At 50.2% G+C, this 16,445-nt stretch overlaps 1 protein-coding gene across 5 annotated transcripts in view; it reads left to right on the forward strand.

The window, feature by feature from the left end:
* NSMCE1 (NSE1 homolog, SMC5-SMC6 complex component) overlaps positions 1-16,445 on the forward strand; it is a 51,704-nt gene that overhangs the window by 11,009 nt on the left and 24,250 nt on the right. The window contains exon 3 of one of the 5 annotated variants that reach the window (XM_029057483.2): positions 5,254-5,439. The exons of the other annotated variants lie outside the window; for them this stretch is intronic. Within the exon in view, the coding sequence (XP_028913316.1) occupies positions 5,412-5,439 (28 nt within the window). The 5' untranslated portion in view covers positions 5,254-5,411. The remainder of the gene's footprint in view (positions 1-5,253; positions 5,440-16,445) is intronic. 5 annotated transcript variants of the gene reach the window in all.

The raw sequence follows: 16,445 nt of genomic DNA on the forward strand, positions 1-16,445 counted from the left end.
TCAAGTGTATGTCACATAAACTCTAATTTCCTTTTTTAAAGAGTAATTATCATTTGATGCTATTACGCTTCCTTATGAAAGCCATATTATAGCTAATTTTAATCAGCGGTGCTTTGTACTGTTCCATTACGAGTGGGTCAGCAGGGCGGGCAATAGACTAATACAATTACAAACAAAACAAGGACATTTGTACACTTAGGGTACGTTATTTCGGTACCGTAACACTCTTCCTGATGAACTCTATGCGGTTTATCCTGATAAAGAGTACTCGCCTTCTGATACGTTCCCATACGCGCTAGAATTATCTATTTTTCAGTCAGGTCAGGTAGGGTATCTCATTGACCCTGTCATCTCTTATCCCCTCCCTCGTGGCTTAGTAGATAGCAGCGTGGCTCAGTGGATAGACTCCGGGCCTGGGATTCAGAAGGACCTGGGCTCTGTTCCTGGCTGGGCCACTTGTCTGCTGTGTGACCTTGGGCAAGTCACTTCACTTCTCTGGGCCTCAGTTACCTCATCTGTAAAATGGGGAGTGAGAGTGTGAGCCCTCTTGGGACAGAGAGTGGGTCAAACGTGATTTGCTTGGATCTACTCCAGCGCTTAAAATAGTGCCTGGCACATAATAAGTGCTTAACAAGTACCTTAATTATCATTATTCTCTTTCGGGCACTCTTGTAATGCTCCTTCCTCGTGTCTCGAACTCTTCCCCTGCTAATGACCTAATTAGTCTTTGCCTGCATTTTTCTGCCTAACTCTTCCTTTCCCTTCCTCCCCGCATTCACGTATCATTCTTCTCTCCCCGTCCTCCACTCGCCTTTCCTGTCTTTACTCTCTGCTCCCTCATCTCCTTCTCCCTCCACTTCCCTTTCCTTCCCTTCTCCTTTCCCTTCCTTTATCATGGAGGCAGAGGTCGAAGGTCCTAGTCCCGGCTTCGCCACTTGTCTGCTGTGTGACCTTGGGCAAGTCACTTAACTAGTCTGTGCCTCGGTTACCTCATCTGTAAAAATGGGGATTAAGAAATGTGAGCCCCACGTGGGACGATCCGATTACCCTGTATCTACCCCGGAGCTTAGAACAGTGCTCAGCACATAGTAAGTGCTTAACAGATATCATAATTATTATTCCTCCCCAGTCCTCCTCTTCGCTCTCCTCCTTCCCCTTTTTCCCCTTCTGTCCTTCACTTTCCTGGCCTCTAACCCCCCTCCCTCCTGACTGCAGGTCATTTCTAGACCCACTGAGGAGTAATACACCCCCCCCCCCCCCAAAAGTGCATTCCTGTAAGCCCGTCATTGGGCAGGGGTTGTCTCTATCTGTTGCCGAATTGTACATTCCAGGCGTTTAGTACAGTGCTCTGCACGTAGTAAGCGCTCGATAAATACTATTCAATGAATGAATTATTATCAGGGAGTAACTTGGTTTCCGGGTCAGTACAGCTCAAAGAGAATGTGAATTGAGGTAACTCTCATTTCAGTAGGGCAGGGTAGTTGAACTTTAAGCAAGTGTCTTTGGAACCCTCTTTAAATGTGCACTCCAACTGAAGGGCAAGTTGGTTTGAAGAGGAGGAAGGCTTAGTGTAGGAGAAGTTGGGGTGGGGTGAGAAGAAGTAGGAGGCGGGTTGGAGGAGAGGAAGGAAGAGAGCTGAGGGTGAGAAGAAAGGTGGGGGGAAATGTGATTTATTAAATGAAATGTGTTTCACTCTCGTATTTTTGGAGAAGCAGCGTGGCCTGATTGAAAGAGCGCGGGCCTGGGAGGACCTTCGTTCTAATCCCGGCTCCACCACTTTTCTGCTGCGTGACCTTGGGCGAGTCACTGCTCTCCTCTGCCCCAGTCTCCTTATCTGCAAAATAGGGATTCAGTACCTGCCCTCCCTCCTGCTTAGACTGTGAGCCCCATGGGGGTCCCGATTATTTATTCAGTGGTATTAATTGAGGGCTTATTGTGTGCGAAGCACCGTACTTAGCGCTTGAAATAATCTTGTATCTACCCCATTGCTTAGAACAGTGCTTGGCACAAATTAAGCACGTGACGAATACCACAATTCTTATTCTTCGAAGGATTTTTTTAACTTTCTGGCTGCTAAAATTTAAGTCCCTTTTCCCGACCTTATGCCTATATCAGTAGATCATGCGACCACTGATTTCTTGTTGATATTCTCTGGGGTTTTGCTTCTGGATCTTATTTTCCCTTCCTAAAAATAGAATCTCCTATCTATAGTGCCTATTTTGGAAACGCATTACTAGTCTGAAGTTATATCAACAGAGCCTTTCAGCTACTGTTACTCAATCGTGACTCCAGGTCCACAAGAGAACGCGTCAGAAAGCAAGTACTCTCTATCAGGATAAAATGCAGAGAGTTCTTGGGGAAGAGTGTCGTGGTACTGAAATAATGCACCCTAAGTTGAGAAATTTCCCTGTTTGGTTTATAATTGTACTAGTCTTTTAATAATAATGTTGGCATTCTGTTAAGCGCTTACTATGTGCAGAGCACTGTTCTAAGCGCTGGGGTGGACACAGGGGAATCAGGTTGTCCCACGTGGGGCTCACAGTCTTAATCCCCATTTTACAGATGAGGTAACTGAGGCACAGAGAAGTTAAATGACTTGCCCACAGTCACCCAGCTGACAAGTGGCAGAGCCAGGATTCGAACCCACGACCTCTGACTCCAAAGCCCATGCTTCTCTCCACTGAGCCACTTTTACCTGCCCGAGGGACCCGTTTTCAGCAACACTACCCACTAAAGGAATTTCCTGCTAGGGAAAACACTATAATATGCTCTCTCGGGCCTTTGGATAATGAACGCATTTCCTTTTTGTTTTACTATCTCCCGTTGGCGGGGAATACGCCTATCAATTCTGCTGCATTGTAGTCTCCTAGGCGCTTAATACGGCGCTCTGCACACAGTAAGTGCTCAATCAATCAATCAATCAATCTCTCATCTGTAAAATGGGGATCAAGACTGTGAGCCCCACGTGGGACAACCTGATTCCCTTGTGTCTACCCCAGCGCTTAGAACAGTGCTCTGCACATAGTAAGCGCTTAACAAATACCAACATTATTATTATTATCATCAATGCCATTGAATGATAATGATAGTATTTAGTAAGCACTTACTACGTGCCAGGCACTGTACTAAGCGCTGGGGTGGATGCTAGCAAATCAGGTTGAACACAGCCCCTGGCCCACATGGGGCTCTCAGTGTCAATCCCCATTTTACACATGAGGTAACTGAGAGAAGTGAAGTGACTTGCCCAAGGTCACGCAGCAGACAAGCGGCGGAGCCGGGATGTATACCTACTGAGTGTTTGGGGGTGATTGTCATTTCATTTACCAAGGAGATAAAGGGCGCAGAGGAGTTTCAGGTAATGCCTTTTCTCTGCGGGAGACACGGTTCCATTGTATCCAACCGCGTTTTAGCTGGATTCCGCAGCAGTAATTTTCTAACTTACTTTTTCGGCAGATGGCACAACAGAGTAACTCCATCTTTGCCTCCGAATTGAGATTTTATAGAGGGCCCTCGAGAAATGAGAACTTTTTTGGTTTTAAAACGGCTTCTCACGATTAGAACGCGTACGAATGATTTTATATTGTCTCCAGTGCTTTCCACCGTACTTAGCCCACTGTTTTTGCAGTGGTGTAGATAGCGCAGGTGGCTCGGTACACGTTGTCTCGCCCTGTCTTCCCCCACCCCCGTGTCCCACAGCTTGCCTTATGCGGTAGCTGGGAGAGAGCGCAGGTGTGGTCTACCTCTATATCCCCCGGTAATAAAGAGTCAGGTTTATAATATAATTCCATATATTTCGACCCTAACCAAGATGCCCCGGAGGGCAGGCAGAGCACGATTCCTCCAGGAGCCCCGGTGCTGGCTGGATGGCGGTGGTATGGGCCGGAAGGGACCGAGCACGTGGTCTTATGCCCTTGTGAGGGAAAATGAAATCAGAAATAGTTGCGCCTTTAAGAAACATGTGGGAACGGTATATCTTGGGAAGGGAGGGTGGGAGAAACTGAAAATACCTTCGAGTAGAACGGTGATGAAGACAATGAGAAAGAGAGATAGTCGCAGCGGAATTTATTGAGCGTTCTATAAGGCTTTTGTGGGCAGGGAACGACCGTTGTATCGCAGTCGCCGAAACGCTTAGTACAGTGTGTGCAGAGCATTGTCCTAAGCCCTTTGGAGAGAGCAGGGTAACAGTGGGTAGAGTCGTTCCCTGCCCACAGCGAGGGGTAGTCTGAGCATTCGTGTTTACGTTGTTTTGTTTTTGTCCGTCTTTCTCCCCCGATTAGACTGTGAGCCCGTCGTTGGGCAGGGATTGTCGCTATCTGTTGCCGAATTGTATATTCCAAGCGCTCAGTACAGTGCTGTGCACAGAGTAAGCGCTCAATAAATACTATTGAATGAATGAATGAATGAAGACCACCGATTGATCACAGTGAGCTCTCTTGGTAGTCACCCCCCGATTTGAAGACGATGCCGGTGGTGAGACTGCGTTCTTTGAGAAAGAATCTCTTGCATACTTTGTCCTTTTAAGTGTAGCTGGGAAACCCTTCCTTGCCCTTTGCCATTTGGTCGAGCATTTCTCTAACACCAGTGGTTAAGAGGTGAAATGTAAACCTCCCCACCAGCAGGACATGTGATCGGGTTGTTTTTGCAGTGGTGTTGATAGCGCGGGTGGCTCGGTACACGCTGTCTCGCCCAGTCTTCCCCCACCCCCGTGCCCCACGGCTTGCCTTATGTGGTAGCTGGGAGAGAGCGCAGGTGTGGTCTACGACTGCTGAACAGAAAAGCAACGAACGTGCAACGGCAGCGGACTCCACTGGGCTGTCAACCATTTGGCGAGCCTCTGTTGAGCACCGTATTCAGATTGGCTTAGTAAGGGTTGGGAGGGTCTTTTCCAGGATATTATGAGAACCAGAAAAAAGCCCCAAACCGAAAAGAAGCCCCCACAAAGCAATATCAGCAGCAAAATAATGCACATTTGTTCCTTGCACAATCAGAAGGGGTCGTCAGACAGACGGTTGCATTTACCGAAAGCTTAGGGTCTGCGGAGCACCGTACCGAGCGCTTAGGAGAGTAGAATATAACGGTGAAACGGACGCATTCCCTGCCCACAGCGAGCTGACGGTCTCGAGGGGGAAAACTGAACGCTTGGGAAAGTCAGCAGAAGTGCGAGATGAGGTCCACAAGGAGCTTTATACGCTCCAGTGGTTTGTCGTGAGTGTTTCAGTCAGCCAGGTCCGTATATATCTCTTCTGGCTGCAGGGCTCTGGAAAAAATCATTTTAAAGAACGCTTAAAGCACACGTCTTTCGGCGGGGAGGTTGGTTTGTGCCGGATCGGCGGGCAGAGACCACATAGTCCTGGCAGAGGAGACCCCGGAGTCAACAGATCCTGAACTCGGAGCCACAGAAGCTATAACTAATGGCCAGTCCATTTTGCGGGGCGTCTGGTGGGTGAATGTCGCGAGTGAGAAATGGTTTAAAGTCGACGTTAAAACCCTCTAAACGGTAAGCTCGTTACGGGCAGGGAGCGTGTCTGCCGATTCTGTTGTATTATACTCTCCCAAGCACTTAGTACAGTGCTCTGCACATAGTAAGTTCTCTAAGTGCCGTCGATCGATTGTTATCCCGGCCAATATAAACTTAGTAGAATCCACGGGAAATGACGTCTTCAGTGAGAACATTCATTATTTGAATTGTTTGTTTCTTTCAGTGTGGCTCAGGGGAAAGAGCCCAGGCTTGGGCGTCAGAGTTCATGGGTTTGAATCCCGGCTCTGCCACTCGTCAGCTGTGTGACCGTGGGCAAGTCACTTCACTTCTCTGTGCCTCAGTTACCTCACCTGGAAAATGGGGATTAACTGAGCCTCACGTGGGACAACCTGATTACCCCGTATCTACCCCGGCGCTTAGAACAGTGCTCTGCACATAGTAAGCGCTTAACAAATACCAACATTATTATTATTATTGTCCTGGTGACCGCCTCAAAATTATTGGTTGGCTGTGTTTGAGAAGCACTAAATTGCACAACAACTTAGAGAGGAGGAGGATCGTCGAGGCAGGGCAAGGGATCCGAGGCGGCCCCCGTTCGGTTCTCTCTAGGTGGGGTTTCTGAGACCCGACCCGTGGCCGGCAGACACTGGACAATCCCGCCTGAATCTTGAAATTTAAAAATATCTGCCCGTGCCAGCTGCGTCAAAGTGGGCGAGCCCCTTAGATGGCCTTTAGGGCTGTGGCCGCTGGACCGTAGGCCCGTTGTGGGCAGGGAACGTGCCTGCTAATTCTTTTGCATTGCACTCTCCCAAGCGCTCAGTATAGTGCTCTGCACCTAGTGAGCGTTCAGTAAATACCACCGATTGATTGGTCGTGCCTGCAGCGGGATGGCCTCTTAGATTGTAAGCCAGGAACCGGTCTCTGAGTCTCCTAAGCGCCTCGTTCACCGTTCTGCACATTGCAGGTGCTCGGTATATACCGAGGATGGCGGTGGTCCCGGCTCGAGCAATAGCAACAAGCAGTTAGCCCTGATAGGCAAAGGTCAGACGAGATTTACCGGTTCTCCTTTGTTTTGGCCCCAGTTCTCTGAAGTTAGAGGCGAAATAAGAGAGAGCTTGTAAATATCCCCTCAGCTTCCTTCTCCTCCCTCTCTCTGTTTGACCTGGCAGCGGGAAGGGAACAGGAGGATGGTCGAGCCTGCCGGAACCTGACTGGATCTGGCCTCGTGTGATCCCAGCTCGGGTAGCTCTGCCCGGAATAAGGTCAGCCCGAGGGTCTCGCCGGACGACGACGGCAAGACTGCGGAACCGGGTGGGGCTGCCCTCAAGCCTGACTCCTCTGTGATGGGAAAGCTGGAGCAATCTCCCAAACTCCTCAAATGACTCATTCGTTTACGCCATTTTTCAAATCTTGCTGAGCCCGAGAGCAAGAGTTGGGCGGAGGGTTCTCCTCAGGAGGTGAAGGTCAGATAAAGAAGCTTGCTTCATTTACCTTTGGGCTTGCTTTTGCTGCTCCGTATTTACTTTCTGCCCTATAAGGGTTTAGAGTAACTAAGCCGCTGGGAGGAAGCCCCCGGCCCACGACCAGAATTGAGCCATTTAAAGGCCCTGCATCCCCTCTACCAAACTGGCCGTGGCTGCAGGAAATCAAAGCTCAATTCAGAATCCAGGTTGAATTCGGGACCCGGCATTGCGCTTCGACTGTTTTGTACGGGTCGGGCCCCGTGAAGTCAGTGGCTCGGTCCTGCAAGCCCCTGGGTTCTAGTCCTGGCTCTGCCACTTGTCTGTTGTGTGACCTTGGGCCAGTCACTTCACTTCTCTGGGCCTCAGTTACCCCATCTGTAAAATGGAGATTGAGACCGGGAGCTCCGTGAGGGACAGGGACTGTGTCCAACGGACTGTGTCCAACCCTATTTGCTTATATCCCCCCAGCACTTAGTACAGTGCCGAGCGCATAGTAAGCACTTAAGAAATACCACAGTGATAGGAATGATACAATTAGTAAGCCTCGTGGACAGTCAGAGGCAGCCCGGTGGGGAGAAGCCAGGAATCTTTTTAAGCCAGACTGCCTCGCAGATTTCGCAGTGATTACAACATTTCTTTACAGAGTTACAAATTTTCAGTAAGGGATAGAAATAAACCTGATTTAAAGTCTGCGCAAGAGACATGTTCAGGTAAGAGTTGAATTTAGAGAATTGAGAAAGTAAGACAAATTTGGAGGCTTATGGCAGTGGAAAGATTCACAAAGAAAATGACTCGGCCTCCAGGGTGGCAAGATTCTGTGAAGGGTTGGCGAGGAGAGAAGTTCTAAAGTGAACTGACGGAGTGAAGATGGGGAAGGAAGGTTTGAAATAGGCGTGCTTACGAACGTGCGGAGGATATTTGTGTGATAGAAATCAAGGCCGATTTTACCTCAAACAGCAAAGGAGGAGCAGGTGGTTATAATTGGCCCGCCTCCAGGTGCACTAGATATTTGGAAAGTACAGGGCTTCAAAATGCTTTTAATCCACCCACGGGATACATTTTTCTGAATGAAACCAGGCCAGAGTGTTTTCAGTGGAAAATATGACTTGTCAATTTTGCTCTTTTAGTTGGGTGCTCGGCATGAATGTGTCTCTGCTGAAGGGAGCTGAAAGCGGCTGTTGCCTTGAGTGGACAGAAACTCAAGCGTTTATCGGAGCCTCCGGGGTCCAGGGGATGTGACCGTCCATTTCGCCAAGACACACAGACGGGCTGGAGTTATTTGCTTAGCCGGGATCCAAAGAGTACGATAAGCCAGTTCCTTCAGCCGGGGCAGAGTCTTTTCTAAATGTTGCATTAAAGTTGCATATGAACAGGGTTGGAGTCCCGACAGTGTAAATACAGGAAGGTGTTTTGGTTTTTTTTCGTTTGGTTGGGGTTTTTTTGCTTTCCGCACTGTTGGTTTAGCTGTTGGGCTCTCAATCCCGAAGCCCGTTCACAGAGTGTCCAAGAAAACTATCCGTGTTTCCTTTATTTTCCCCTGGCTCATACCGGCCACATAGTTGTTATTAAAATGCCCTAGCCTGAGACTCCCATCTCTGGAATCCCCCTTTTCCAGCTGGAATTTTTGATTGATTATTTTTTAATGGTATTTGTTAAGCGCTTACTTTGTGCCAGACACTATTCTAAGCACTGGGGTAACTACAAGGTAATCAGGTTGGGCACAGTCTATGGCCCACATGGGGCTCACAGTTGAAATCCCCATTTAACAGATGGGGTACCTGAAGCCCAGAGAGGTGAAGTGACTTTCCCAAAGCCTCACAGAAGACAAGTCGCGGAGCCGGGATTCGAGCCCAGGTCCTTCTGACTCCCAGGCCCATGCTCCATCCATTAGGCCACACTGCGTCTCCCTAGATGAAAGGGGGTTGGAGCTTGCTCTCTCTTTTTTTAAGATATGAGTTAATTATATTCCGTTGAGTTTTCTAGCTTGGTCTTGTCCAGCATAACTTCCTCACCCTCCCTTAAAGGGAATCCAGTTGACCCGGCGGACACAAAGTTTGCTTTTACGGTTACAGGAAATTGTCGATGGAAGTATTCTGAAATACTTCTTTCTCCTACATCTGTTCGACGCTCGATCTAGTATTTGTGGTTGTCGTACGGGAGCCTCTGTTACGTTGCTCTTCGTTTCGTGCTTTTTCATAGTATTTCTTTTATAGCAGGCTCTCGCCTGCCGAAACCTTTCCACTTTTGCCACACTTGCGCTCGAGCGGTGTATGTGCATTTTGAATGTTGGGCGTGGCTAGATCTGTTCTGCAAACACCGTGCATCAACCTACACAACCGATAATAATAATAATAATTGTGGTATTTGTTGAGCCCTTATTGTGTGTCAAGCGCTGATCTAAGCGGCCGGGGAAGATACAGCACGATCAGGTCACACAGGGTTTACCCTCCAAGTAGGCGGGAGAAAAGGTATTGAATCCCAATTTTACAGATGACGTAACGGAGACACAGAGATATTAAACGTCGTGCCCAAGGTTAGACGGCAGGCATGAGGCAGAGCCGGTGTTAGGGCCCAGGGCCCCTGACTCCTAGGCCCGTGCTCTTTCCACCGAGCCACAGTGCTCCTCCGAACCACAGAAATGCTGGGTTCTGCACCGGACCGTACATCTCTTTAAATTCTGTGTGGTAAATTGTGTATTTATACTAATGCTTCGCTCTGGGCAGGGAGCAGTGTGGCTCAGTGGAAAGAACCCAGGCTTGGGAGTCAGAGGTCATGGGTTCGAATTCCGGCTCTGCCACTTGTCAGCTGGGTGACTGTGGGCGAGTCACTTCACTTCTCTGTGCCTCAGTTACCTCATCTGTAAAATGGGGATTAACTGTGAGCCTCACGTGGGACGACCTGATTACCCTGTATCTACCCCAGCGCTTAGAACAGTGCTCTGCACATAGTAAGCGTTTAACAAATGCCAACATTATTACTGTTATGTGTCTGCCAACTGTCGCATTCTTCGAAACAGTACATTGCTGGGCACACTATAAGTGATCAATAAATGCCACTGATGATGATGAAATGAACCCCTCAAAACTTGGTTCAGCCATAGCAGAACACCATCCGTTCTGGCAAGAGTGCCGTTAGGGAAATAGGGAAGGTCCTTCAACAGCAGAACCCTGTTTGGGTTATAGCGCGACTCGTTATCCGACGAAGTGGCTGGGAGCATGTGGCATTCATTCATTCAGTCGTATTTAGTGAGCGCCTACTGTGTGCAGAGCTCTGTATTAAGCCCTTGGGAGAGTACATGACCACAGTAAACAGACATAAACAGATACATTCCCTACCCACAACAAGCTTACTGTTTAGAGTGGGGGAGACAGACATCAATACAAATAAATAAATTACAGATAATGTTTATAAGCACGGTGGGGCCGGGAGAGGGGAAGAACAAAGGGGGCAAGTCAGGGTGACGCAGAAGGGAGTGCGAGGAGAGGAAAGGAGGGGCTTCGTTTAGGAAAGCCTCTCGAGATGCTCCCTCAATAAGGCTCTGAAGCGAGGGAGAGTAATTTTCTGTCGGATTTGAGGAGGGAGGGCGTTCCAGGCTAGAGGCAGGATGTGGGCGAGGGGTCGGCGGTGAGATAGGCGAGATGGAGGCACAGTGAGAAGGTTGGCATTTAGAGGAGCGAAGTGTGCGGGCTGGGTCGTAGAAGGAGAGTAGCGAGGTGAGGTAGGAGGGAGCAAGGTGGTGGGGGGGCTTTGAAGCCAGTGGCGAGGAGTTTTTCTTTGATGTGCAGGAGGATGGGCAACCACTGGAATTTCTTTGAGGAGCGTGGTGACATGTCCCGAATGTTTTGGTAGAAAAATGATCCGGGCAGCAGAGTGAAGTACGGACCGGAGTTGGGGGGAGACAGGAGGCTGGGAGGTCAGCAAGGAGGCTGATGCAGTCATCCAGGCCGGAGAGGATGAGTGGCTCTGTTCATGTGGTGGCAATTTGCACAGATCGTCCCCAAAGAGGGATTTTGCAAGAACACCACCACCACGTATAGGAAAACGGGGTGTACATTTTATGATGAGTGTTATCAGTCAGTCCGTCGTATTTACCGAGAGCTCACTGTTTGCCGGGCACTCTGCTAAGCCCTTGGAAGGAGGATGATATCGCAGGGTCGGTAGACACGTGCCTTGCCCGCAAGGAGCTTACGGTTTGCTCCCGAGGCTACTAGAGAAAACTTTCTAAGGGTGCAAGTCGGCAGCCAAGTTAGGCGCATTAAAGGGTCCGGTCTTTGGCGAGCCTCAGAGCGACGACTACAAAGATTTGGTTTGACGGGATCGACAGTGAGGCAACAGGGCTCCTTATGACCCTACATCTGACGTATAACATTTGAATTCGTAAACTTTTGTTCTTGATCAGTATTTATATAGGTAAGATAATTGTAAATAATAAATAATGCATTTATGTTCTTAATCATTTAAAAATATACTCGATTTTTTAAACGGCATCTGTTAGGCGCTCACTACGTGCCAGACACCCTACTGCGGGCCAGGAACTGTACTAAGCCCTAGGGTAGGTACAAGGCAATCAGGTTGGACACAGGCCATCTCCCAAATGGACCTCACAGTCTTAATCTCCATTTTACAGAGACGTAAAGTGACTTGCCCAAGGTCACACAGCAGACAGATGGCAGAACGGGGATTAGAAATGAGGCACAGGCTCTATCCGCTAGGCCACGCTGCTTCTCTGCTGGGTCTTGGGAATATGTTGATATGCTTTATATTATTTCCTCTAAAAATCAACCTACACGGAACCAATGTAGAGCACTGACTGGGGGGTATCGATTAGCTCGTTGCGGTCAGGGCGTACGTCTACCTACTCAGTTACATAGTACTCTCCCAAGCACCTAGTTCAGCGCTCCACACACAGTAAACAATCAATAATTTGATTGATTAATACCTTTCCACGGCTTGGGATGTGCAGCGTTCTACTAAAGGCTGGAGAAGAACACAAAGACGGTAATTCAATCACCTTCTGAATTAGGGGGCTTTTACAGTCTGGAGCTGAGGAGGGGCAGGACATTCATTCAGTGGTATTTATTGACCGCTTACTGGGTGCAAAACACCATACTGCGCCCTTGAGAGAGTACAGTATAATGACATACGCATTCCCTGTCCACAACAAGCTCGCGGTGTAGAGGGGGAGATGGACATTAATATATAGAAAGAAAGAAATAAATGGGAAAGAAGTAAAAGGTAGATTCAGCAAAAAACTCAGATCAAAGCGGCAGTCCATTACTGCCGGGAGAGAATTTCTTTATAATGTCTATCTCCCCCTCTCAGTCAGCCAGTCGTATTGATTGAGCGCTTACTATGTGCATTCGCTGATCGGAGTGCTGGGAGAGCACTGAATAACACTGTGACAGACACATTCCCTGCCCGCAACGAGCTTACTCTTAACTGTAAGCTCTGGTGGGCAGGGAAGGTGTGGTATTTTACCCTCCCAAGTGCTTAGGACAGTGCTCCGTACTTTCGCTCCTCCTCAGTGCCCCAAGCAGGGCCATCTTTAGACTAAACTGTTGTAACCTTCCCCGTGCCCCAGAAGTTGAACAGTTTAGACTTGAGGCCAGGTGAGTGCAGCCCGCCTGTTCTCTGTCCTTGCAGGGGGCTTTCTCCCCCGGCCTCCGCCCGCCACCGGGCAGTGGCGGAGGAGGAGGAGAGGGGAGGGACCGCTGATCGGTGGGCGACCCCAGCCCCACCCCCTCCGGACCCTATAGTCCCGATGGCATTTATTTTAGAAAAAGTGCAGCCCCCATTTCTCCTTTTGTGAAAGGAAGTGAAACTTTTATTGAAATGAGCGTTCTCAGAAGATTGCTTGAATTTCACCTAGCCTTTCTCGGCAAAAATATTGAATTCGGTTTTTAAATTTTTTTTTTTTTTTTTTAACGGTATGGGCTTACGGTGTGCCCGGCACCGTTCTAAGCGTTGGGGTACGTAGAAGTTGGGCACGGTCCCTGTCCCACTTAGGGTTCATAGTCTCAATCCCCATTTTACAGCTGAGGTAACTGAGGCACAGACAAGCTAAGTGACTTCCCCAAACTCACACCGCAGTCAAGTGACAGAGCTGGGATTAGAACCCAGGTCCTTTTGACTCCCAGGCCCCTGCTCTGTTCATTAGGTCACGCTGCTTCCCAGTTGGCAGCTCTTGTCACTTAAAGAAGGCTCTGGTCTGATGAGGGTTAGGAGAGAGAGCAGAGCAGTGATGCGATTGAGGTGAGCCGGCGATTTAGAGTTGCAGAGCGAGCCCTGAAATTTCCCGGCCCAGCCCGTCTTCCCTCCCCATACCCTGCCCGCCTCCCCCAGCTAGTCCCCACCGGGCTCCGGTATCCAAGATAAGGCCAGGTGGAGCCTCGGAGGAATGGGGCCGGACGCTCTTCTTGGGGAGGACTGGGACCCCCCTCCAGTCGATCGACCCCACAGTGGCTGGGCCTGGCGGGCCCCAGATGCTGCTGCTTGGCAGGCCACCACACAGCCCAGAATGGCTCTCAAAATAGGGACTGTGGCTGAGAAGAGGACTGGAGGGTGGGTGAAAGAGGGTAGGGGCAAGGAAGGAGAGAAGCATCCCCAAAGTGAGTCGGCTTGGCATCGACTTATTCTTTTTTATGGTATTTATTCGACGCCTACGGTGTGCGGGCACCGTACTAAGCAGCGCCGGAACAGGGGCAAGCGAATCAGGTTGCAGGCAGTCCACGTCCCGTATGGGGCTCAAAGTCTTGGTCCCCATTTTCCAGGTCGAGGGAACTGAGGCACAGAGCAGTGAAGTGACTTCTCCCAAGACCCCACAGCGGGCGAGTGGCGGAGCCGGGATTAGAACCCAGGTTCTTCTGCCTTCCAGGCCCGTCCTCCGTCCGTTAGGCGATGCTGCTTCTCCATCAGCTCTCACGCGGGACCAGCGGGCTGAGTGAAGCCTGAGCTCGGCTTTATCTTCGGCACTGTCGTGGGGTGCGGTGGGGCTCAGTCGATCCCATAGCTCCTCTTCGGGGTCGGGAGGCTCCTGGGGATCATCTGAAAGCCTTTATTCCTTTAGGGGTACCGCCGTCCTGGGTCAGCCTTGTGGGCTTTGCGCTGCCCACCAAGTGACGAACAGCTCCCAAGGATTTTATTCTCCCCGTCCCACCTGTTTGTTCTCAGAAGCCCGCGTATTGCCCAACTATAATTTCATCCTTCGTATGGTATCCCCGAGTCTGCTTGGGGCAAGTCTAGTTTCTGAGGAGAAAAATGTGTTTTGGGTCAGATTGACCTATAAGCGTCATCTTTACGTTAAGGGGGAAAGTTATGTCCGGAGGAAAAGATTACTCCCTTGGTAGCCACCGATTACTAGGCTGCCTCAAGGGGCCCAGTGTAAGCACTCTCTCCTGCCTGAGAGGGTTTGCCTTCTAATCTTCGCATCTTCTAGCTCTCCCGTGCTGGGTAGCCGTAGGACAGTCAGTGGTATTAATTGAGCACTTTATGCAGAGCACTGTACTGAGCAGTTGGGGAGGACCAATACAGTCGGTAGACACGATTCCTGCTCTCAAAGAGCCCACGGTCTAACGGTCCCCAGGTTCAGGCAGTCGTGGAGTGCAGTGAGGGGGAACGCGCGGTCGCTGTTCATCCGTTAAGACTCACAGAGACTCCCCGCAAAAATACCAGCCCGTGGTGGCTCAGCTTGATGTTTCCTTAATCGGGAGTGAGCGAGGGGGACCCGGATGGCAAACCTCACCTCTTCTTCCCTGGCCGAAGACGGTAGATGGTTTTGCTCACCTTGACACGGGGCAGCTGGAGGCCGTGATCCGATTGAAAATGAGGATGAAAAGGGGCGGCTGGAGCGGTGGAAGTGAGGAGGAAAAGTGGTTATCATTTTTATGGTATTCGTTAGGCGCTTAGTGTGTGTCAGGTGCTATTCTAAACACCAGGGGTGGTTAGAAGTTAATCAGGCAGGACACATTCCCCGTCCGATATGGGGCTAACAGTCCGAGTGGGAGGGAAAGCAGGCATTGAGTCCCCATTTTAGAGATGGGGAAACTGAGGCACAGCGGCACGGGAAGTGACTTGGCCAAGGTCACCCAGCAGGCTGGAGCCAGTATTAGAATTCAGGTCCTCTGGCTCCCAGGCCTGCACTCTTTCCACTAGGCCACACCGCTCCTCAAGTGGAGGCGAAGCTCAGCTTCTCTGCCATTCTGCTGTGCGTCACCCGCCCCGAGTGACCCAGCTGAAAGGCAGCTCTGCCCAGATCCTGAGTGTGCTCCGCACACATGAAGCACTCAATAGATACCATAATTTTTTTAATGGGATTGGCTAAGCGCTTACTTGTCTGCCAGGCACTGTAAGCACTAGGGTGGATAGACTCGCATTCTGAATCCCCATTTTACAGATGCGGTAACCGAGGCCCAGAGAAGCGAAATGACTTGCCCAAGGTCACACAGCAGACAGGTGGCGGAGCCGGGATTAGAATCCACGTCCTCCTGACGCCCAGGCCCGTGCTCTGTCCACTCGGCCGTGCTGCCTCCCGCCTCCTGATTAATCGATTAGAAGCCCGCCTGCCCACGCAGGCGGAAATCAGAGACACTGGGGGGGTCTCCAAAACTATCAAGGCATACCGAAGGGGTTCAGTCGGCGGTATTTATGAAGCACCTGCCGTGCGCAGAGCACTGTACTCCGTGCTTGGGAGGGAACGATATAACAGGTGGTAGACGCAGTCCCTGTCGACAAGGAACTTACAGTCTACGGGGGGAGGCGGGCGTTAAAGAGATTACAGATAGGGGAAGTGGTAGATTAGCAGGATATTTACCTGAGTACCGGGAGGCTGGGGTGAGCATCGAAGCGCTCAAGGCGTACAGAGCCAAGTACAGAGTTGATGTAGAGGCCTGGGCGGAGAAGGGAAATAAAGGGCTTAGTCGGGCAAGGCCTCTTGGAGGGGAAGTGATTTTAGGAAGGTTTCAAAGGTGAGGATAATAATAATGTTGGTGTTTGTTAAGCGCTTACTAGGTGCACAGCACCGTTCTCGGCGCTGGGGTAGATACAGGGTAATCAGCTTGTCCCACGTGAGGCTCACGGTCTTCATCCCCCGTTTTACAGATGAGGGAACTGAGGCGCAGAGAAGATAAGGGACTAGCCCGCAGTCACACAGCTGCCGAGTGGCAGAGGCGGGATTTGAACTCATGACCTCTGACTCCCAAGCCCGGGCCCTTCCCACTGAGCCACGCTGCTTCTCGAGGAGAGTGGCCCGCCGTTGGGTACGGAGGGGGAGGGCGGGCCCGAGAAACGCCGGGATCTGCTTCGGAAGCCCCTTGATAAGGGTTCATCCCACTTGAGACACGAGGGTGCTCAAACCCCCCCCCGCCGAAAATGGCTTCCTAGCCCTTTTCTTTAAAGTTTCCACGACCTTCCTGGGTAATATACTCCAACGCCTCACCAAAGTAATGAAAATACTGGTTAGTAAATTTATGTTGGAAAGAAAAGAAGTGCAAATAGCAGACAGCCCA

Source organism: Ornithorhynchus anatinus, chromosome 2 (assembly GCF_004115215.2).
Source record: "Ornithorhynchus anatinus isolate Pmale09 chromosome 2, mOrnAna1.pri.v4, whole genome shotgun sequence".
NCBI lineage: Eukaryota > Metazoa > Chordata > Mammalia > Monotremata > Ornithorhynchidae > Ornithorhynchus > Ornithorhynchus anatinus.